The following is a 23,227-nucleotide window of genomic DNA, read 5'->3' as shown; positions in this document are numbered from 1 at the left end:
GCAGGTATGATACTCGAGCAGACTTCTCTTCACAGTACTACAGTATAGATACAGTACCAAGTCCAAGTCACGACAGCAGGAGTACTCGAGCAGGCCATCACTGTCAACCAATTGCTACCGAATACCAGTACTGTACCTAACTCACCTCCCGACATAAGTGCTCCTCTGCTCTCTCTATCCGAGCACCATCCATCACTAGAACCCATTCGCAAAAAAAGAAAGAAAAGAAAAAGAAAAAAGAAGAGCCATCCTTCTTTCCCTGACCTCACTCCCCCCATTGCGCACGCGACAATTTACGGTACCCCCATCCATGATCCATCCATCCGTCCGTCCATCCATCCGCCCATCATACCCTCATCATCATCATCACCCATCGATCCACCTATTAATACCCTTAAACAAATTAAACGTGGTCCGTGACGCTTCCCAGTAAACGTAAATTTACTCGTTGAACGACAAAACAGTTGCTGCATCGCTCACACACACACTACCGTTACGGTAGAAATGCCCGTGAGGAAAACGAGATCGGCCCCCCCCTCCCTTCATCCCCACGATTTTGGGTTCTGGGGCTTTTTTTCTTCTTTTTCTTTTGCGCGTTTCTGCTGCTTAGGTGCGGCTGAAGGGGGGAGGGTCGTTAACGGGGGTTAGCAAGCGATGGGATGAAGGGGGGGGGTAGACTATCAGTCTGGGCGTTGAGAAGTGATCCCGCGAGGGGTTTTTTTTTATAGTTATTACCGGTATCAGACAGTGTGATATGATACGATAGGGGGTTTTACCATGGAGAGGGGGAAGGGGTGAGCTGGATAGGCTGGGGATTATTCTAGATTTGGTGTTGTGCTCTACTGTGCTCTAGTCTAAATTACTGTGCTCCGTCTGCCCTGCTCAGCAACTCTGCGACCACCGTGGTGTCCGAATCGTGCAGTGAGCTGCAATCATTGTGGTGAATGCAACGCAGTCGATGTCATGCCACGGAAACGATCGGACACGGGAAGGAAGCAAGAGGGGATCAAGAGTTGGCTGTGCTTGACGGATGGATCGAGGGTATTCAATTTGTGTGGGTTGGCAGGTGGGTTGTACAGGACGATGCGAACAAGTTCGGATATGAATGTGGTAGTGTATTACTGTGCTTTTGCTGAGTGTCCCTGCTGTTCAGTGACAGATTTCGGTTGAGTTTCCACCACGGCCACGCCACTCAGTTCGCCAGATTTACGGTACTGTACCGGTGGAGTAAATTTCCTCCCGCGCTACGCTCTCACAAGCAATCCTTACCTTTCTTTCCCATGTCGGATCACAGCCTTTTGTCCTACTCGAGTACCGTACGTTGCCATCACATCCCTAGACCCTAGACTACCCTACCGGTACCCTCCGCTCTGCCCCAGACTTAACAGGCCAAACTATCATACAAGTAAACTTGACCCCACACACCCTACCAAGATTCCTATCTCTTTCTTCCATCAACAATCAACATCACCAATCCCACCCACTTATTCACAAAGGGCCGGGGACGCCAAGGTTTCCCGATACCTTTTGCAATGCACAAGTCACGGTACAATACTGTAGTACGGTACTCGAGCGCTGCAGAGAGCCTGGCAGGACCAAGACATACCTACTTGGGGATCCTCGTCCTGCAAGGACTAGGGAGTTTTGCTATTGGTGGGGATGGGGGTTTGTGGAGCAGCGGAGCGTGGTTCACACGCAATCACTCACTCACTTGGCACTTGTAGTGTGGTATGTGGAATGCGTGCTGGTGCAGTGTGTTAGGTGTCAGGGTGAGTGAGGAGGGATCGGGACTTTCGATGGGTGTTTGATATCATACTCGTATATCCTCATGCAGCTTCTGGCCAGTTTTGATGGAGGGTGTGGGGTGTACCGTGGAGGCAGGGCTGTGATATATGTGAGGGTGGGAGGAATTGGTTAACCGATTGAAAGTGCGGGCTGTTTCGGTAATTATGGTATGGTAGACACCGCCGATATATTATGATCTGGGAAAGATGACCAATTTCGGAGGCACGGGAAACGAAGAACTGCACATGCAGAGGGGAGGAAGAAAAAAAACCAAGCTTTATTTATCGGCATTGGTTCTCGTATCAAACTGACCAAACTCTCTGTAGAGAGATAATGGTACAAGTACCTACGATGACGGCAAAAACAAACCGCCGTAGTTTCCGTGGACTGCTATAAAGAGGGGCTCTATCTATCTATGGTGCCATGATGTGATGTGTACAGTATACACGGCAAGGGGGAGAGGAGACCCCTCCATCAAAAGTCGAAAAAAAGGAGGACAAGGCAAAGCAGAGAAGAACAGCAAGGAGTAAATCATGAGAAATGATCATGTATCCCGTATGTCCTTCTATTCTCTTCATGCCTCTCTTCCTCCTTTTTCTCACGCTTCTCGATCATTTTCTCCTCCATCCCCAACCGCAACTTCTTCTTCCGTTCATAAACGGCCCTGACGGTCCCCTTCAGCTTCTCAGCCCCTTCCCGAAAATTAGCTTTGGCCAGCGCCACTGTTTGGTCGATTTGTTCTGGTGTCCACTTTTTCTCTCTCTCGTTTTGGCACGGCCACGTTGGTGATCAGCTCTACTGTACGGTATTTGCGTGAAAGGGGGTACTGTGCGGGAACTAAAAAAGGAGGAAGCTCACCTCAAAATTCCAGGTGGATAGGTAAGGGCTTATCTCAGGGTCAACACCTGGTACCTTCTCGTTTGGAATTAATGGAAAATAGACAACCGTTATCCCTGTGAATTTTTTTGCCCGGTGGGTTCCGTTTCGTCAGCCCTATGAGAAGGCTCATGTGAAGAGCGCAAGAGAAACAGCAACAGTGGAACCAATTTTTTGTTTCTTGGTTTTACTGTGCTGTACTCGAGTACAGTACTTGTGCAGGACAGGTGAATTCTGGGTTTGTTTGGGTAATACACGCACATCCGTACCGATGGGCGGACTGAGTGCAAGTGTGGACAGAGAGGGGCAAAAAAAAAGGAAAAAGGAAAGAAAAAAAGGGGGGGGGGGGGGTGGAGTGGGAAACTGGCGCGTGACGGAGAGCGAGCGGGGGACCTCAAGATAAGATAAGAGGGGGAGGGATGGGTGATGGTGTGTGTGTGGAAGAACGGAAAAAGCGGGGTGGGGAAAGCAATGTCGACAGCACTGATGTCCAATATCATTTATCATGTCATACTGTACGCACCTGCATTTGGCTTCATCAACTCCCAGTCGTCCTCCACAGCTTTGCTTGGAGGCGGTTCGTCACCGGAGTCCCTTTCCTCTTTGCTGCCAACCCAGACGGTGCAGTATCCAAGGGCATTTTTCTTCTTCTGCTCCTCCTTTCTCTGACTAAGAGGTTTGTCGTTCTCCGCTTCGGAAGCTTCTCTCTGAGCTTCTTCCAGTTTCTGTTGCGCTTCTTTTGCCGAGTGTGCTTGGGCATCCTCAAGCTCCTGTTGTCTTTGTTTGTTGTCGCCTTTGGGCCATCCGATCGCGACAGGCCATCCCTGGACCTTCCGCTGCTTGGCGTAACCCTCGGCGTAGCCTATCCAATTTGCTGTTTGGATTTCTGCTGAGGAATCGAAGGCAATAAGGATGTCGATGTTCCGGCCCGGACGGAGGAGCGGGTAGCATGCAAGGTTGTTGCTCATTCCCGCATCCTTGAGTGGAGTTAGCAATTGGGTGGAAACACTTGATAATACAAAAGGGGAGTTCCAAGCTTCAGGAAGCGACACGCAGGAATGGCGGGTGGGGGACAAACCATTAACTTGATACCTTCAGATTCAAAGAGTGATTCCTGGTGCTTCGTTAGCAAAAGTTCTATTTTTAAGGTTATGTAGGTGTTGGGGTTACAGTACCGGACAGGTAGAGGGCAATGATTCCTTCAAGCCTTTTACAAAGTTGGGAACGCTGCAAGGATCAATTGGGTGAACCTTCGAGAGATCATTGTTTCGGTCCAATACCATCTTATCCAATGATAAGAAAAGACTGACAGATGTTACAAATGGACGAATTTCGTGGTAGTAATGGCTCAAAGTAGCGCAGAAGGCCGATCCAAAGATCCCAAACAGTAGCGGGAGTTTCATTTCTGGCACCTTCCGGCTGACATTGACGCCATTCTCGAATCGCCTTCCCATTGCCCAAGTTGGGATGCCAGCTGTCGTCAAGTTTCTAGATTAGTAAGTAGTTGCATGAGAATCATTGAATTGAATCATACCTTCAAGTTCCTCGCAATATATTTCGTAAGGAGTGGCCTCGAACCATTGGAACCAACTCTCGTGTTTACTTGCCTTCTCCTTAAGCTCTTCAGGAATTGGTTTCCCCTTCTCGTTCTCACCGCCGATGAACGGAATCTCGTGCCTGACGGCTGTATAAAGAGGTAAAGGCTGCTCTCCATTTTCCAAGAACCTCCTTTGGGCACTCAATTTCAGATCAGTATCATCAAGCGTCAGTTCATTTGACGGAACCAGGAGCCTAGCGCCCAGCAACAGTCCATACAAATCCACAAGGGTGAATGGAGAGTAACCTGTCTTTAGTCGCTCCACCACTCCGCGTAGGAGGTACTTGTTCGTAGGTGCCGAGGTAACCAGCTCGAGTGCTTTAGGCGGATAGGCGATATGTACATTAATGCGTGCCTTCAGATGCTCCATCACTCGATCGAATGAGCATTTCCCCAAAGAAGTAAGGTAAAGAGCCTGTAACCAGCAACTACCAGAAACTCCCGCGGTATATGTCGTACAATCATACAAGCCGGCCTCCGTCAGGGCCTGGTAATAGCCTGCTCCTGCAACCATGGCTCGTAAGCCACCGCCGGACCCTGTAGTGGCGATAATTGGCACATCGTCATCGTGAATATCCGACTCCGGAATGTTGAGATATTGGGCCAACCCCTGTTTTGTGAAGCCCTTCCGACTGGCCAAGTAGCGTTGTTCTTCCTCACAGAGATCCTTCCCTAACCTCACGTGTGCATCCTTTTCCACCTCTGGATTGACTTTGGGGTCCTGCGCTTCGCTCCAAATCTCATCCGCTAGTGATCCGGGTTCCATGTTTAGCTCTCGCTGAAGCTTTGTGACCCACTCTGGCAGTCCGGTAGCCCAATCGGGGAAAACATTTGTAAGGTTGTTGAGCTTTGGCCAGTCGATGGAGAGTATGGATTCCTTCGCCACGAGAAGTTTGTTGGAGAATGTGAGCCACTGAGTATCTGTTAATGCATCTCTCTGATTAAGTTGCCCTTCCTCGCGGGCCTGCACGACGCCAATACTCTTTTTTTGCAGATCGTCATCCGGTGTGGGTTCCGGGTTTTTCTTCGGTGTCTGTTGCACGACGAGCTGCCCAAAAGTTCCTTTTATCGCGGAGAGGATTCCCTTCTTAGCTTTGCCATCACTCTCATCTGGTTCGGCCTTCTCGTTCTCCGTCTCATCATTATCACCCTTCTGTTTTCCGTTGCTTCCAACGGCGGCATTCCCTGGAGTAACCCGCTCGTTCACCGGTAGTATCCTCCGGTGAATCTGAGTCCGGTAAAACATAACAACGGCTCCTGTTGTGACCAGTGCTCCAAGCCCGACTCTCGCTGTGTTGTACATTGTAGCTATCTTTTGAGAAGCGGTTGCGGAAAGGCTGCGGGACGAGATGGACCTTCGCCAGAGCAAACAATAGTAGGAGCGGTGGGGTTTACGGAAGGCGCCAAACAATCGACAGTTCCTCGGGGAAGTTGATGAAGAGGGACGCATGTGGATGAAATTTTCTGAGCATACACAGAAGTATATCGAAACTTAGATGGAGTATGTTGTGATTTTTCTTTTTCTGCCTCAGTCTAGGGCTGCAGGTATGGAGGCTCAACTGACCATGATCTGATCTAGCACTGCTCGCAAGAGTAAAAATCAACCACACCGGTACTTTACCTTACTCTACTGTATGGAAATTAGCAAGTTGGATGTTGAGGCAGGATGGAGTTCTATGATATGATGGACTACTTGTGAAGGTCACGGCAAGGTCGATAGTGATGGCGGGGGCGGTTTGGGCTTTAGCCCTCACGAGCATGTGGGAACGGGGGCGATCTTGGGAGGGGAGTGGAAGTTGAGGTTTTGTATCATAATAATATTATTATAGTGTCTACGAGGGATTCTTCAACGTGCCAGCGCTCGAGCACCGCATCGAACGCGGGTTAAAGTTATTAAACCACCAGATGGGATATTTTTGCTCTCATGCAATCAGATCAGAAGGGTGTCATCACACTGGTACGAGTACTTGTAATGTGAACAGAATAGGGACGGGATTATAGGAATTGGAAGGCTATGATGTCACAAATCACTGACCAAACTCAACTGCAGTAACGTACCCCACGGTGAGCCGAAACACACGGTGACACAAAACAAGTGGTTGCTGATCAACTAGTTAAGAGCCAAAAACCTGTTTTCTGAATAAGTTACTACAACAGAGTAGTGCCATACCCGAGGGAGTTTGCATCATGTAGAAGTTTATGTAAATTAAAGCTTTAGGCAGAAGGAATCAATTGCTTATACAAACAGCTTCATCAAAATGTCTCCAACCGATCATCTTTCAACAGAACAGTGTATTGAACTTGCACTTGGTGCCCTGAATCAAGCTCATGAGCATGGGAGTCATGTCCCCACCTACCAAGAGCTTGTGCTCGATTATGAAGTTCCAAGAACTATACTTTGGCATCGTGACCATGGCCGAGTTCCTACTAATAGGTATAATAAGCGAAAGTAATATTTAAATAGAGGAGAGGAGAAGGTACTAGTTAATTGGTAAATGACTCTAATACTTGAATGAGTTTAATGTTATCTAAGAAACTAATTTGGAATCAGGTGCTTGAAAATGCAGGACTATTGTTTTCCTCCTCATATTGCACTTCTCAAGGAGATGGCTATGTACTTATATAGCAAAAGAGATTCTGAAAATACTAGACTTGTGGGATACAACTGGCATCTTTCATTCTTAGACCATCATCTAGAGTTAGGGATTAGGTATAGCCGGTAGATTGAGCATGTTAGAGTTGAGGCATAGCAGGACTATTTTGTATTTGTAAACTTCTTTGAACAAGTATGTGCTATATCTATTTACAAAATTTATATACATAATAGTTAATTTAATAAGTTGGAAGCTACTATTATTAAGTACAATATCAACTAGAAAAACTTTTACAATTTAGATGAAATTGGCTATCTGATGGGATTTACCCAATTATGCTGAGGAATCTATGGTAAGAATTTATGACAGCAAAGTGGAGTGCTGCGTGCTTGTAATAGGTGAAGAGAAATGGTTACTGTGATAGAAACCCTTTGTGCAGATAGATCTCAATTATTACCTATGATAATTTTCAAAGGGGATAGTATTTAAGAGAGCTGGGTGGAAAACTCACATCTTTGCATGCTGGATGAGGTCTTGATAAGGTATTCTGAGAATAGATAGACTAATGCAAAAAAGAGTCTATAATATCTTGAGCACTTCTTTGGACCGAATAGTTTATCAGCAGCTAAAGCTGCTAGCGGAACCTGCTTTCAAATGCTTTTATTTGATGGCCATTCCTCTCATGTTACTTAGGAGTTTTTACTCTATTGCCTACAGCACCGTATTATTCCTTTTTACCTACCAGCTCATACCACACACAAATTACAGCTATGTGATATTGCTGTATTTAGTCCATTGAAGCAAAAGTAGACAGAGGCAGTATGGGAAATATTTCAATTGGGAAACTATATAGTAAGAAGAACTTTTAAGATGTCTTGCAGCAGGCACAAATAGGTGGTCTAATTGAGAAAAATATCCTAAGTGAATTTGAAGTAACTAGCATTTATCTCTTAAATGCACTAAAGCTTTTACAAATCCTTCCTGACTATAATTCCTATCAGCTAAATTCAGAAAACCATACCACCTCCTCACTTCTGCTTGAACCTCGAATACCTAAAACTGAGTCAGAGATTACTCAACTGGAAAACTTTGCACAAAGTAAAATTTCCCAAAACACCTCATACTCTTGAGATGCCCATGCTGGTATCTGCTCTCTGGCTCACTTAGCCTCATTTTACTGTTTTACTTTAAATCTATGAGATGAAATCGAATGGAAAATACAACAATACATCATAGAGGAAGGTCTTAATTCTAGTAGGAAAGACAGGAAAAGAATTAAGATAGATAACTCTGCTATTTCTGCTGGTGATATGAAGAAGATAATTCATACCAATTATAATGGAAAAGAAAAGCGTGCAAAAACTAGTTTAGATTATTATACATGCTTGTATACTAGTACATTTACTAAGCTTACAGAAATAGCTAGTAAACTGAAGTAGCAGCAGGAGAGGGAAAAAAATGGGCATGAGAGTAAGAGGTACAAATCCATGGTTCAATTAGATATTGAAGAAAAAAGATTAGAGGAAAAGCTTGAAAACTACAAATAGTTGATGAAGGAGAAGGAACTAGAGTACCAGAAATTAGGAACGGAAAAGAAAAATGCTCTAGATAGGGTGGAGAATTTGGATTTTGAAGATGGTGGGGGTGAGGAGAAAAGACCGGAGGAGGAACCCCTTGGTGGTAAGGTTGAGGACGATGAGAATACCTGTGGATAATTGATGTTTTGAACTATACTTGATTGAGTTGTTTCATGTCACCATGTGTTTTGACTCACCATGAGGTATATTATATACTCTGATAATGGAATTAAACCACTCTCAGGCTACAATTCTGGCCCATATTCAAGAGCAAATGGCCATCAAAATGGGGGCTATTGGAACAGCTCCAAGCCTTACTGTTACTGCTAGGATAGTAGGAGCAACTCCCTCTAAGATTATGCATTACTAGAAGGAAAGAAAAAATTAGGAGGAGGAGGGTCAGAGAAGGTAAAAGTTCTTATTTAATAAATATATTGTAATGTATTTGCTAGTGAAATGATGTCCCTTTGGATGGTTAGTTCTTGATAACTGTAACCGGTACGGGTACTTGGTTATTGGTTTTGTTTTATGTTTTGTTTTAAGTATCGCTTTGATACTTGGTTTGTTTTAAGTATCGTTTGATACTGGGTTTTGTTTTATGTTTTATTTTAAGTATCGCTTTGATACTTGGTTTGTTTTAAGTATCGTTTGATACTTGGTTTTGTTTTATGTTTTGTTTTAAGTATCCCTTTGATACTTAAAGAGTTTTTACCAAAGTGTATCGATTGATACCTTTGATTAGTTTCGTTCATGCTAGACATGAACAGATTTGTGTATTTAAAGACCGCCTGTTTCTACGATAGAAAAGGCAGACTTCGACAGACAGTATTCCAATATACTTGGTTGAGCAGTTACTTCTTTGTTTTCCAGTACACCCTTGAAGCCTCCTTTAGTTCTCAGCTCTCGCCTCCTCTCCGGAAGAGCAGGCCACCTGCCAACTATCGTATCCTTTACCGATAACGTGATTAGCACCTTGCGAACGCGTTACATTTTTTTAACCTCAGCAAGTGGTTAAGAACCTGTCCCCGGATTTAGGCCTGATCAACCTATCAATATCCACCTCAGAACGCTAGCGGAGAGAAGCTGCAGAATCACAGCACATTCGGCTTCATCTCAAACCCAAGATAGAGTCTTTGATGACCAGGAGTGGGAAGCAAATCCCACGGCAAGACCTTACAAGGAAGAAACAACCCCGGCGCTCTACTAAAGAGCCGGGTGATCCTGCAAACACGGAAGATACACAACCTCCAGGAGAATTCCCTTCTACTCCAGCAAAGAAGCCTTCCTTTGAACCTCTGAACGACCCTGAATCTAGTAGCGAATCAGATATGGCTAGCACAGGAGGAGGGCCCTCGGGAGGAGGAAAATCTCGGGCAAGGCCTGAAGAAGAGGAGGTACCCGCAGCATTTGAACCCCCTAAGTTTAAACTCCACCTCCCAGCGAAGTTCACAAGCGAAGGGAAAGACCTCAAACCTGAAGCTTTTGAATGATGGGCAACAGAACTCTCACACTTCCTACTCTTACAAGGAAAAGATGTGGAAGACCCTACAACCGGACTTATCATTGGATCATTTTGCGAAGGAAAGGCAACCGACGCATACCACCAATGCTATAAGGATTTCGGCGGTAATGTAAGATTAAGAGGATCTACAGTTCTCGATTACCTGAAAGGATGATTCCAATCATCTATAACCAACGACCTCCTTTACAACAAATTCAACCAGCTCCAGCAAGTTAACGGAACGTATGTCAAGCGAATCACCGATGTGGCTACGGACTTAGTGATGTTTAAGGACTGGATGGAGAGAGGAAGTATCTCCAAATACATCCTGAAGCGACGATTTTACGACACCATGCATCCTACCCTCCGGCGAGAAGTAGAACCACTCGAGGAAGATGGCGATGATATTGCATTAATAATTGCAAGAGCAGAACGAAAAGACGCCATTCTCCATGAGACCAAGGCCTACAAAACACAGACATCCTCTAGTAGGAACAGCCAGCCACGACACAAAGCCTCCAGCAACTCTGGAGATGATACCCCACGGGTTTTTAAGAAGAAAAAAAAATCCTGCATAGAATCGAGATGGGAAAAAGGAGAATGTTTTGAATGTGGAAAAACAGGACACATGGCAAAGAACTGTCCTACGAAGAAAGGAAAAGGAAAGGCAATTAAGCAAGAGGCATCGGCGAACAATGTTGAAAGCGATAACGCCCAATCCAGTGAATATGAAGGGATCCATATCGGATATATCGATGTGGAATGCAGCAGTGTTCGACCTCCGGCTACATTCAAACCACACACCGCTCTGGAAGGTACTATCCTGATCAACGGCAAAAGGGCACGAGTTCTATTCGACACGGACGTAATCGGAAGATATATGATCAGTAATGCCTTTGTCTCCGTCCATGGACTCCCAACCCGAGACCTTAACCAACCCATACCAGTCAATATGGCAGTAAAGGGATCACGATCCACAAGCCATAAAACCTGTTCTGCAACTATTCGACTTGGTTCTGCTATACTACCCCCCCAGGAAATGCTGATTGGAAACCTAGCCAAATACGATGCCCTAATAGGCATGCCATTCCTGAACCACCAGAAAGCTATAATCAGGTGTGGGGAAATCAACTATCGATTTCCCAGATCAGAAGGTCAGAGTCTCATGCAAGCCAACAAGCGGAGAGCACCGAGCCGCAGTCAGTGAAGCAACTACCCAAAAACTATTGGATGAATATGCTGATGTTTTCCCTGATCAAATACCCGAAGAACTACCGCCTATGAGAGAGGTGAACCACCACATCCGCCTCCGAGACCCCTCCAATCTCATGAACCAACCCACCTACTCTATTCCTGACACATACAAAAGTCCACTTTGTGATTGGATCAACCAACAACAAAGAAGAGGAGTCATCTACCGGGTAGAAGCCCCAGGTGCCGCTCCTATGTTTGTTCAACCCAAAGCAGATGGCAAAAGAATCGGCAACTTGGTTGATCTCAAACTACGGAACGAAAACACGGTTATGGACAGCTCCGCTATCCCAAACCAAACCCAGATCCTAAATGCTGTTGGACGGGCTAGATTCCGAAGTAAGATTGACCTGAGCGATGCCTACTTCCATACAATGTTAGACCCAGAAAGCGAACGCTACAACAGTTTCAAAACACCCTTCGGAAGTTTCATTAGCCGAGTTATGTTACAAGGTGATATGAATATGCCTGCCACCTTTATGCGAATTATGGAAACCCTCCTGAGCGAATACCTCCACCATTTTGTTTGGGTCTACATTGATGATATTCTCATCTTCTCGAACACCGCAACAGAACACGCCTACCATATAGGTTTGGTTTGTACCAAACTTAGGGAAGCTAAATTCTACGCTAGCAGAAACAAATCAATCCTGTTTGCCGACAAACTCGATATTCTAGGACATGTTATAGATGGTGAAGGAATACATGCAGCCCCAGGAAAAATAGCCAGTTTAACGGAATGGTCGACACCCTGGAATCAAAAGGAACTCATGCGATTCCTAGGACTAGTCAACTATATTGCCCAGTTCCTACCACACCATGCCACTGTGACAGCACCGCTCACGGACCTTACCGGCAATGCAGAATTTGTCTGGACCTACACTCATGACCAAGCCTTTACCAACATCAAGGAATTGATAAAAAACGCCAATGTTAACAACCTATTGACTACAGCAAACCAGAACCAATATGGCTGATTACTGATGCATCGGATGTTGGAGTTGGAGCATGGGTTGGACAAGGAGCCTCCCATGAAACGGCAAGACCAGCCGCTTTACACAGCAGAAAGTTCACTAATTCACAGATGAACGATGGGATAACAGACAAGGAAGCCCTTACTGTAATCGATGCCCTTGCCGCTTTCAACCACATCCTCATGGGCAATACCTTCACTATTGTTACCGACCACCAACCTCTCACTAATCTTAAAACAGAAAGGATACCTGGAAGAAGAAGAACAAGATGGATAGGCGAAATCAGCAAATACGATGCAAAAATTATCTACACCCCTGGAAGAACGAACTATTTAGCTGACGCTCTCTCCCGCATATATGAGAATCAAGACCTCGCAAACCCTCCCCTTGTTCACGACCACACAAGACAAAGCGAGGACAGTCCTGATGACACCTCCTATGAACAAGAACCATCGATGGCTGCCGCCAGCTCTGCCACTCCCTCCAATCCTTTCTCTTACACCATGTACAGTGCTGCCGGAACAGAACGAGGAAAGGACATTGATGAAGAATGGAAAGACAATTGCACGCTCTGCAGCACACCTCCTCACGAACTTGAACAAAGCAGACTCCACTGGTCCCACTGTTATCACGACACCTGCCCTTTTCACCAGACTGAGATCAAGTTCGGCAACAGATACCAGCGACCGTACTATATGCCTGCTAACGATTCCAAAGACACCAGCTTCGACACCGAAGAAGGAGCAGAAGAGATGATCAATGATGATGAATCGACCCTATCACCTCCTACATAGCACAGGCTTAATCCTGTTCCAACACGATACCAAGGTCTTAAAGAACTCGAACAAGCAGCAGCCTACGTGGATGCAATATCCTATTTACACCCCCCACAGTCAGCCCCGCCATCCTCTCCTCCCATAATCGATTCACGACCACTATATGGTGGACCCTTACGAGTATATAACAATGAAGCCATTGTCTCGGTCATACCCCCTACTATTCCCGAGCATCGGCGTCACCTCTATGAAACCTTTCAGGAAGAGGAAGCCCCTATTGAACCAACAAGAGGATCCCTAATTGAGGATGAACGAGATGTTAGATCGACTACAGAAGAATTAACCTCCTCTTTCCGAAGCCAAATGATAGCAGGATACCGCCATGACCCGATTTACTTTAAAGCCATGGATAGCTTCAGGCATGGAGACCTCACCCCCTACAACATATCAAATGGAATGGTCTATACCAGCACCCGTTATGGTGAACACTGTCTATACATACCAAAAGGCCATATGTTCAATGGAATGACTATTAGAGAATATATTATTTCCGAAATCCACAACAAAGGACACCATAGTGTGGATCGCAACCTCCAATATGCCTCAGAATATGTTTACTGGCCTGAAATGCGAAAGGACTTCCGCGATTTTGTCAGGCAATGCGAACTCTGTCAGGCAAATAAGCAGCGAACACAACTTCCTGAAGGGAAAGCTCAGACCCTCCAACTACCATGTGAAATATTTGAATCCTATGCCATCGATTTCGCAGGACCATTCAACAAATCCGCTGGATTTGACACCATCTTGGTAGCTGTGGACCGATTTTCTGGATATACCTGGCTCATTCCAATGAAAGTTACCGATTCCTCCAAAGACACCTGGAATAACCTCCAACGATACCTGTTTACCCCACATGGGTACCCCTTATCTATTGTCAGTGGCGCTGATCCCCGCTTTACCACTAGATTCTGGAAGCAAACCTTGACCTCCCTCGGAATAAACTACATTATGGCTACCCCAGGACACCATGAGACTAATGGCCAGGCAGAAGGAAAAATCCGCGAGGTTAAGACCGGAATTAGAAACTTGATCAATGAACGACAAACCAACTGGGAACCAGCCCTTGTCGAACTCGCTTCATATATCAATGCCGGATTTTCAGATACCTTGGGGATGTCGCCATACAAGGCAGTCTTTGGCCGCCAATACCCTCTCCTACCTACAACTCTATTCAAGAACTCCTCAGTCCCTACCTCCGACGACCACTTAAACCGCCATCAAGCAATTCAGAATGACGCTTTCCAAGCTGTTAAGGCTGCCCGATTCTGAAGCACCACTACTGCTCAGAAGCGACGATGCAAACATGTCCCTATTCCACCAGGTGATATGCTCATGGTACATGGAAACATGTTCATCACCAATGTTGGACGCAGCAAGAAACTGCAACCCCGATGGCGAGGACCTTTTAAGGTCTTATCCATTGACGAACATACAGAGAACTACACTGTCCAGATGGATGGACACATGTACCGCCGCAATACTGCAGTATTCCACGCCTCTGCTGTCAAACGATTCCACCCAAATGACGACTCCAAGTTCCCTGGAAGAACCCACTCTCGACCTGCACCTATCATCATTGAAAAGAAAGATGAATGGGAAGTTGAAGAAATCCGAGACCACCGCCTTTGGCATGGAAATGACCAGTTCCTAGTCAAATGGAAAGGGTATCCGACGGGCGAGAACAGCTGGGAACCACTAGAAGGACTAGAGCACGCTATGGAAATGGTAAACGAATGGTGGAAAGACAATATGCCAAACGAATCCCTCCCTCCAACGATCAACTATATCACCATGTGCTGGACACCCACGATGCCAAAAACTGAGCGATGGCACGCAGAACTCGAAACTACAGATGGATTTTGGGCACCATACTTTGAATCGGAATTCGAGAGTAGCGATGAGGAGAATCAAGGTATGGAGCAGGCCCTCGACAACCTTATCTAGTCACCAATCACCATCCGAATACCATAACGATGTCAAACTATGTGGAGCTCAATGTGAGGCAGCGACAACAGATTGTTGGACTGTTGTTGAACCGCGATGTTATCCAACTTGAAGACTATTTCGAAATCCTCTGGATTGACTACTGTCCTGATTGCGATCATGCTTGGATTGATGTACAGCACGAATCTGGTATTCGTGACTACTGTGATTTAGAGTTCTTCGAGTCTAAGTGTTTCCTTAGGGTTTCTTCTTGCCCCTGGTGTGATACTTATGATGAAGAATTTCTTGCAGAAACTGAAGCCATGAGTTTCTCAGAATCCTCTTTTGATGATTATTAGGTTTTGTTTGTTTAAACAGTTGTTTTGTTTTGGGGAATGTAACCGGTACGGGTACTTGGTTATTGGTTTTGTTTTATGTTTTGTTTTAAGTATCGCTTTGATACTTGGTTTGTTTTAAGTATCGTTTGATACTTGGTTTGTGTTTCTAAGTATCGTTTGATACTTGGATTTGTTTTATGTTTTGCTTTAAGTATTGCTTTGATACTTGGTTTGTTTTAAGTATCGTTTGATACTTGGATTTGTTTTATGTTTTGCTTTAAGTATCGCTTTGATACTTGGTTTTGTTTTATGTTTTGTTTTAAGTATCGCTTTGATACTTGGTTTGTTTTAAGTATCGTTTGATACTTGGTTTTGTTTTATGTTTTGTTTTAAGTATCGCTTTGATACTTGGTTTTGTTTTATGTTTTGTTTTAAGTATCCCCTTGATACTTAAAGAGTTTTTACCAAAGTGTATCGATTGATACCTTTGATTAGTTTCATTCATGCTAGACATGAATAGATTTGTGTATTTAAAGACCGCCTGTTTCTACGATAGAAAAGGCAGACTTCGACAGACAGTATTCCAATATACTTGGTTGAACGGTTACTTCTTTGTTTCCCAGTACACCCTCGAAGCCTCCTTTAGTTCTCAGCTCTTGCCTCCTATCCGGAAGAGCAGGCCACCTGCCAACTATCGTATCCTTTACCGATAACATGATTAGCACCTTGCGAACACGTTACAATAACAGGGAATGATATTTCTCTTCTTCTTTCTTCTTCTGACCTTACAATAGCACTAGGCCTCTGCCTATGTTTACTAATAGTACAAGACCTTTGTCTTCTATCGGGAACACCTATTGTAAGCTTTCTCTAACTTCCCTTCTTGAAGAGTATTCTTATCATAGTAGCAATAAAGATAGTGATAATGGTAAAAAGCAGAAAGGAGTTATATATTCATTAAAGTAATAAATAGGGGAAGTACTTAGAATTCAATCTAATTTTATTTAAACTCGTACCGCCAACACTAGTATACGACAAGTCCCTGCCAGTACAGGAATACTGCTAACCTGTAATAATTCCTCCTCAGATGGTTAGTTCTTGGTGATGGGAACAATACTTCTCTTCTTCTTCTGTTTCTTTCCCTAGTCTTATGATAGTACTAGGCCTCTGCCTATGTTACTGATAGTACAAGACCTTTATCTTCTATCAGGAACGCCTATCGTAAGCTTTCTCTAACTCTTCTTTATGAAGAGCTTTCCTCAGCCTAATGATAAATGTTGCAATAAAGATAAAGATCGTAAGGTGGTTTTATATTCGTTTAAAGTAATAAATAGGAAAAGTACTTAGAACAAAGCATGAAGAGCCTATCTTTCTTGGCCATACCAGCCTCATAAAATAGTACTCTTCCCATCCTAGGTCATGAGACCTAAAGTGGTCACATGTGCGAAAGTAAATCCTAACAAACTAATCATATGACCAAACTGGTCACATGTTCAAAACCCATGACCTCGTAGCGAGATCATGTGTAAAAACTCATAAACCAATCATAATACAATAAACAAGTCATATGACTCAAGTGGTCACATGTGTAAAACCCATGACCTCATAACAAGGTCATGTGCGAAATATAAATCATATGCGCAAGGCATACCTGCAAGGCACACTCGTAAGACATACTCGCCAGGTGCATGTCTCATGACTCATAATTGAGTCATGTGCGAAATATAACAACACATAATATAATAAATCATATGACTTAATTGAATCATATATGTGAAATAATAACATACCTATGACTCAAAATCATAAGTCATCTGAAAACCTTTTCTGTACTAAGCCATGTTTGTAACATAACCGGTATACTACTAATCCTAAGCTAACTAAGTCTACGGTCCTGCACCTACTATTCCTGAGTCATACCTGTACAAAAACTAATTACAAGACTATCAAGCAACCTAGCGCCCTTCCCGGTTCAAGTCTGTAGCCCCTCTGGTATGAAGCCAACCAGCACTAAATGTAGCTATCGCTGAGTAAAGGACCAATCTGACTAGGTTCCTCGTCCAAAAATATAAAATCACTACCACTGGTCTGAATACCATCCTGCAAAACCTCCATCACACTAGAAAACCAATAAATACAAACTAAACCTACATGCGACACAATGGCAGGAAGGAGGTAACCAACATGTTCACCTCTCATGCCTGCATGCCTGGCCGTCGACCCTATGAATCCACTTTGCCAATTGCGTCAGAAGAGTGTATCGGTGAGGAGGACCTATACCTGCTGCCTGTTTCCTAAAACAATTCTCAACAAACTGTTAGGAATACCAAGATCCGATACCTAGGAACCACCCTAGGTAGGGTAACCTATCCCGAAATCGAAATCTCAGGTCTCCAACACCCCCCTCCGGCCCCCTTACGGGGCACGCGTGTCATCATACATATCGATCTAAGTTGCGTCCTGTGAGTATTATACCACAGAATCGAAGGTGTTAAAATAATACCGTATACGTCGCTGCCATCCGTCCGACCGGATCCTGTTCGCAGGATATATAAGAGGGGACCTTCGGCTAGGTCTGGGAAGTATAACGGAGTGAATCCGTCAACTACCCAGAAGGTTACTAGGCTTCAAGTACGAGATATCTTTGGCATAGGCCGCAAGTAACGGGACGTTTTCGTGCAAAGAGATGATAATGAATAGTAAAGGATCTTAATGAAAGACCAATACATTCACATCCACCCTACGATAACCAGAAGAGTCTGGAACTCCTAAGAATACTACCATCGAACCCAATGGAGTTCAAGGAGTGTTACAACTAGGTTCCAGTACATACTGCAACCGAGGGGGTGACTCCCAAACCGGTGACAGTAACCAGAATCATGTTACCCACGGTAACCAAGGGTTACCGACCGAGGGATTATCTACCAACCCTATGGAAAGGCTTCCTGCAGGAAAGTAGGAAGTCCTCCGGAAAAGATTTATCGGTTGGGTATGGAGTTATGAAGAGTTGAAGTTAGATGACCTAGAAAGTCGGTAATAACAACTATCTTCGCAGATGCAACCCGCAGATGAAACTGATCATTTCATCGACAAGGGAGATGATTGGAGCCAACACAGTTCGACTTGAGAATTGGGCCATTTGTCTAAAAATGACTCTCACCATCGGATAATTACTATTGGAAACAGTATGACTTCCAAATAGTCATATTATAATTATCAAAGAGGGTGTGATGATTTTCAGGGTCTCCAGGTGTTCGCACCTTGGAAGAAAACCCGACGTTGTGAGTTATATTGGAAAAAGGTACATGGTTGTATGTTAGTTAGATGTAGTCCGCGAACACTCAGACGTGGAATATAAATATCGAAGTGCCTCCCAAGCGTTAGACATCATCAAGCAACGGAGAAGAGACCTTAACAATATAATATTGTTTTTACGATTTTACTTTACTTTACTTTACTTTACTTCGCTCTTAGTAGTCATAAACGAAACGAGCGAAGTCCGAGCCTTCCTAGACAATCTCCGTCTATAAAAACGAATCTCGATCGGCCTAGACAACTCTGAAGTCTATCGGGTTATCTCCGCCTAACACAAACAAAAGAAATACATGGAGGTAGTAACAGACTAAAAAGGCTAGTGGGGCCTATCTCCCACCTGTGGTGCCATGTCTCCTCCTACCAAATCCGTAGCCAAACTAAAGAAAACAAACAAACCCTATAAAGCCCAGCATGCTAGACCCAAACAAGTCCAATGTAACAATCCCTGTCTAGATAGTTAGTTCTTGGCGATGGGGAATGATACTTCTCTTTCTGTCTTCTTCTATCTTTGTCTTTCGATAGCTCTAGGCCTCTGCCTACGTTGCCGATAATATAAGACCTTTGTCTTCTATCGGGAACGCCTATTGTAAGCTTTCTCTAACTCATCTTTATGAAGGACTTTTCTTGGCGTAACAATAACAGTGCAATGAAGATAAAGATTGTAAAGATGTTTTATATTTGTTAAAGTAATAAGTAGGAAAAGTACTTAGAACAAAGCGTGAAGAACCTATCTTCCAGGGCCGCCTCGGCCTCCTTATATAGTATTCTTCCTGCTCGTATTCATGTGACCTAAAGTGGTCACATGTGCGAAACCAAATCATAACAAACTAGTCATGTGACCAAAGTGATCACATGCTCAAAACCCATGACCTCATAGCGAGGTCATGTACAAAACTCATAAACCAATCATAACGTAATAAACAAGTCATATGACTTGACTGAGTCATATGCGTGAAACCCATGACCTCATAATGAGGTCATGTGCGAAACATAAATCATATGCGCAAGGCTTACCCGCAAGGCACACTCGCAAGGCATACTCTCCAAGCGTATGTCCCATGACTTATACTTGAGCCATGTGCGAAAGCATTACATATCCCACACATAACAAATCATTTAACCCGAATGAGTTATATGCGCAAAACAACAACATACTTTGTGACTTATAATCATGTGTCACGTGAAAACCTTTTCCATGCCAAGCCATGTTCATGACATTAGCTCCCCTCCTCCTAAGCCTGAGTCCCATCAGGCTTTTTCTCCCAGTTTCAATAGTTCCTGTCCTGTCATGCGCGTGGTCCTTCTCAGCTTGTGGAACTTTTCATCTGCTGTCCTCCATCTGACCCTTACTGATTCCAGGGTCAGATTCGCCATCTTGATCGTGTGCCGCTGATTATCGTTCATCTGTCTTAGCTCTGCGATCGTTTTGTCATTTGCCAAAATTGTGGCCTCGGCTTGGCGAAGTTGTTCTTGGAGTCCCTGTATCTGCCTGTGTAGGCTCCTGACGTCCGGTTCCATGTCTGCTGAGGAGTTTTGGGCCCCTCCCTCCCTGGACCACGTCCTCGCGGCCCATGCCTTTCTGGCATCCTCCCCTTCCAACTCTTTCCTGCTTCTATCTTTCTGTGGGTAGAATCCCGCAGATATTTTTTGTGCCTTCTGCATCCTGCACCCATTTCTAAAGTATTGTTGCCAATGCTTCAAAACGTGGTCCGGGCATGGGCCACGCTTTTGACATTCCGTCGGGAACCATCCCGAGCCTTCTTTGTCGCCAAAGTGTGTTTGGCAACCGTCATTGTAGCATACCGTCCATGACATGGTATTATGCTGTGCTTGTTGTTCCCTCTCCTTAAGGTCTTCATCGGTTGGCCCCATGAATGTGTATTCGGGGCTAGTAGGTGTAGTTTGGCGGGGGCTATTGCCCCAGCCTTTGTGTTGTTGCAACGGTGCGGGAGTCTTTCTCTCGCCTTTGTCTTGGTTGAACATGATCGTCACCTGGGCCGGGCTTGCCTGGGTATCGCTGGTGGAAGGTTGAGATGGCCTCTTGTGCATTTTCGAAGTTGTGTGCGAAGTACCAAGTTTTATTGTGTTCGGGAGAATATCCTGTCCACTTGGCACGGTATTGGAGGTGACCGTGGAAGAAGCGGGAATTGACTATTTCGTCGAGCTGGTATTCTGGTTCTCCGTCGAGTTCGATCGGAGGGGGAAGAATAAGTATTTGTGAAGGAAACTTATTGTCATTGTGTAATTCGAGGAGTGAGATGTGGAATGTGTTGTGTATTCACATTGAGGGGAGAAGGTCGAGTTTATAAGCTCGACTGCCCACTTTTTCCAGTATCTGGAATGGTCCTATTTTGTACTGTAGTCCAATTTCTTTGATGGTCACGTTGTATGGATATTGCGTAGTATTAGGCATACCATATCTCCTGGTTGTATGTTCGGATCTGGTCTTCGGTGCTTATCATATTGTTCCTTCTTTCATTGTTGTGCTTGACTCATTTCGTATTGTAATGTTTCGTGTAGTTTCCCCATATCGGTTTTGTCCGGTATCACATCATTAATCGTATGATATGTGGTCTCACTTTGTGGATGTTGTCTGTAATTTGCGAAGAAGAGTGTCGTTCTGATTGTTTCTTGCTTTCCATTGTTGTATGCGAATTCGGCCATAGATAACAGCTTCTACCAATCATCTGGTTGATAATTGACGTAAGCCCGTAAATATTGTTCGAGTATCGCATTTACTTGTTCCATTTGTCTATCCGTTTGTGGGTGGAACACTGTGCTCATTCTGTTTTGTATTCCCATTTCTCCGGTTACTTTCTTCCATAGTCCCGATGTGAATAGTATTCCTCGATCGGTAATGATATTCTTTAGGAGGCCGTGAAGTCAAAAGACCTCTCTGAAGAATGTTTGTATAAAATCCCTCGTATTGATATCTTTTCTAATCAGAATGAAATGACTCATTTTAGTCAGATGATCCACCACACCAGGATGCTATCGCAATTTTCCGATACCGGTAGGTCCGTGAAGAAATCTATAGTAATTGTTTCCCATAGTTATTCGGGAACTTCGTTTGATTTTAGTAATCCATATGGTACATGTTTAGCCATTTTCGTCCTTGGGCATATGTCGCAGTTTTTGACATATCGTTTGACATCTTCACGCAGTCCTGGCCAATAGAATGACCTCGTGATGAATTCCGTGGTTTTAGCCATTCCTCCGTGTCCTGCCGTTCGGATATCATGGTGTTGTCGTATAATGTCTGTCTTTATCCCCTCTTCTTTCGGGATCCATTGTTTTCTGTCGTACCACATATTTCTGTCCTTCCATTGGCATAAACCCACAGCAATTCCTTTTATCTCCTTTTTCCCTTCTTCCAAGGCTTCTCTTATTGCCTGAATTGTTTTGTCTTTCTCGTTTGCGTTCTCAATTCCTCTTTCCTCTATTGATGTGAATTGAATAACCTCCATTGCCTCGAAGTAGGTTTTTAGTAATAGTGTTCTTGTTTTTTGTTTGATTATTTCGTCTTCTTTCGTTTGTGGTTTGTCACTTGTAATCCTGGTGAAAGCATCTGGCTTTCCACTCTCTTTGACTGATCGGTATTCGATTTTGAAGTTGTATTTGCTGAGGTGTTCCATCCATCTTATCTAGTGGTCGTTCAGTTCTTTCGTAGTCATGAACGGGACCAGGTTCTTGTTGTCGGTTAGAACTCGGACTGGATGGTCGTTGTTCAAAACGTATCTCCTCCATTCTTTTAATACTTGAACTATCGCTAATAGGTCTTTGTTTGCAACATCGTAGTTGCACTCTGCGGGGGTCATTTTCTTGGATTGGTAAGACACTAGCCTCCATTTTCCATCATTGTGTTGTTGCGATAGTATGCCTGATCATACATATTTTGAGGCATCCGTTTCGATCATTGTCCTTCGGTTTGGGTTGAAATGAACCAGTATGGGTGCCAATGTTAGATGTGTACATATTGCATCATATGATTTTTGTTCGGTTTCTCCCCATTCTCATTTCTTGTCTTTCTTTGTTAGGTTATAGAGTGGTTTTGCAAGCCTGCTAAATCCCTCTATGAACCTTCGATAAAAGTTGCAGAATCCCATAAAGCATTGAATATCTGTCTTATTGTTTGGTTTGGCCCAATCCAATATGGCTGCTGTTTTGACAGGGTCGACCTTGATCCCACTTCGATTGATGATAAATCCAAGGTATTCTGTTTCTTCCTTATGGAATTCGCATTTTGTTGGTTTGATCTTCATTCCCAATCCTTGTATTGCGGCCATGATATTGCTGATATCCTTTTGGTGTTGTTGTATATTTTCCGAGTATATGAGTACATCGTCCAAGTATACGATGCAACATATGTCGAGGTATTTATTAAGTACTTTGTTGATCCATCTCTGGAATGAAGCCGGTGCGCTGGTTAGTCCAAAGAGTATAACCAAGTATTCAAACATTCCGTATCTTGAGGCAAATGTAGTCTTCCATTCATCTCTTGCCTTGATGCGTATATTGTGGTATGCGTTCTTGATATTGAGTTTGGTGAAGTATTTTGCTGACTGCAGTCTGTCCGGTGCTTCTCCAATCAAAGGTAGTAGATATCGGTCTTTCTTGGTAACTGAATTGAGGGCTCTGTAGTCCACGCCGAGTCTCATTT

General features: G+C 44.2%; 2 protein-coding genes; one reads left to right on the top strand and one right to left on the bottom strand.

The window, feature by feature from the left end:
* The first annotated feature begins 473 nt into the window (after positions 1-473).
* Positions 474-875, top strand: GSTUM_00005877001 (uncharacterized protein). XM_002837968.2 has 1 exon: positions 474-875. Exon 1 carries the CDS (start codon positions 505-507, stop codon positions 646-648), a length of 144 nt encoding a protein of 47 aa, XP_002838014.1. The 5' UTR covers positions 474-504; the 3' UTR covers positions 649-875.
* Positions 876-2,050: 1,175 nt separating this feature from the next.
* Positions 2,051-5,782, bottom strand: GSTUM_00005876001 (uncharacterized protein). XM_002837967.2 has 5 exons: positions 4,196-5,782; positions 3,832-4,135; positions 3,185-3,669; positions 2,644-2,738; positions 2,051-2,535 (listed from the first exon to the last, which is right to left on the bottom strand). The coding sequence occupies exons 1-5, from the start codon at positions 5,559-5,561 to the stop codon at positions 2,317-2,319; spliced, it is 2,469 nt and encodes an 822-aa protein (XP_002838013.1). The 5' UTR covers positions 5,562-5,782; the 3' UTR covers positions 2,051-2,316.
* Positions 5,783-23,227: the final 17,445 nt, after the last annotated feature.

The sequence above is a fragment of the Tuber melanosporum genome (assembly GCF_000151645.1).
Source record: "Tuber melanosporum whole genome shotgun sequence assembly, scaffold_21, strain Mel28".
Classification (NCBI taxonomy): Eukaryota; Fungi; Ascomycota; class Pezizomycetes; order Pezizales; family Tuberaceae; genus Tuber; species Tuber melanosporum.
Note: the sequence above shows the minus strand (reverse complement) of the source record. Positions and strands in the feature narration are given on the sequence as shown.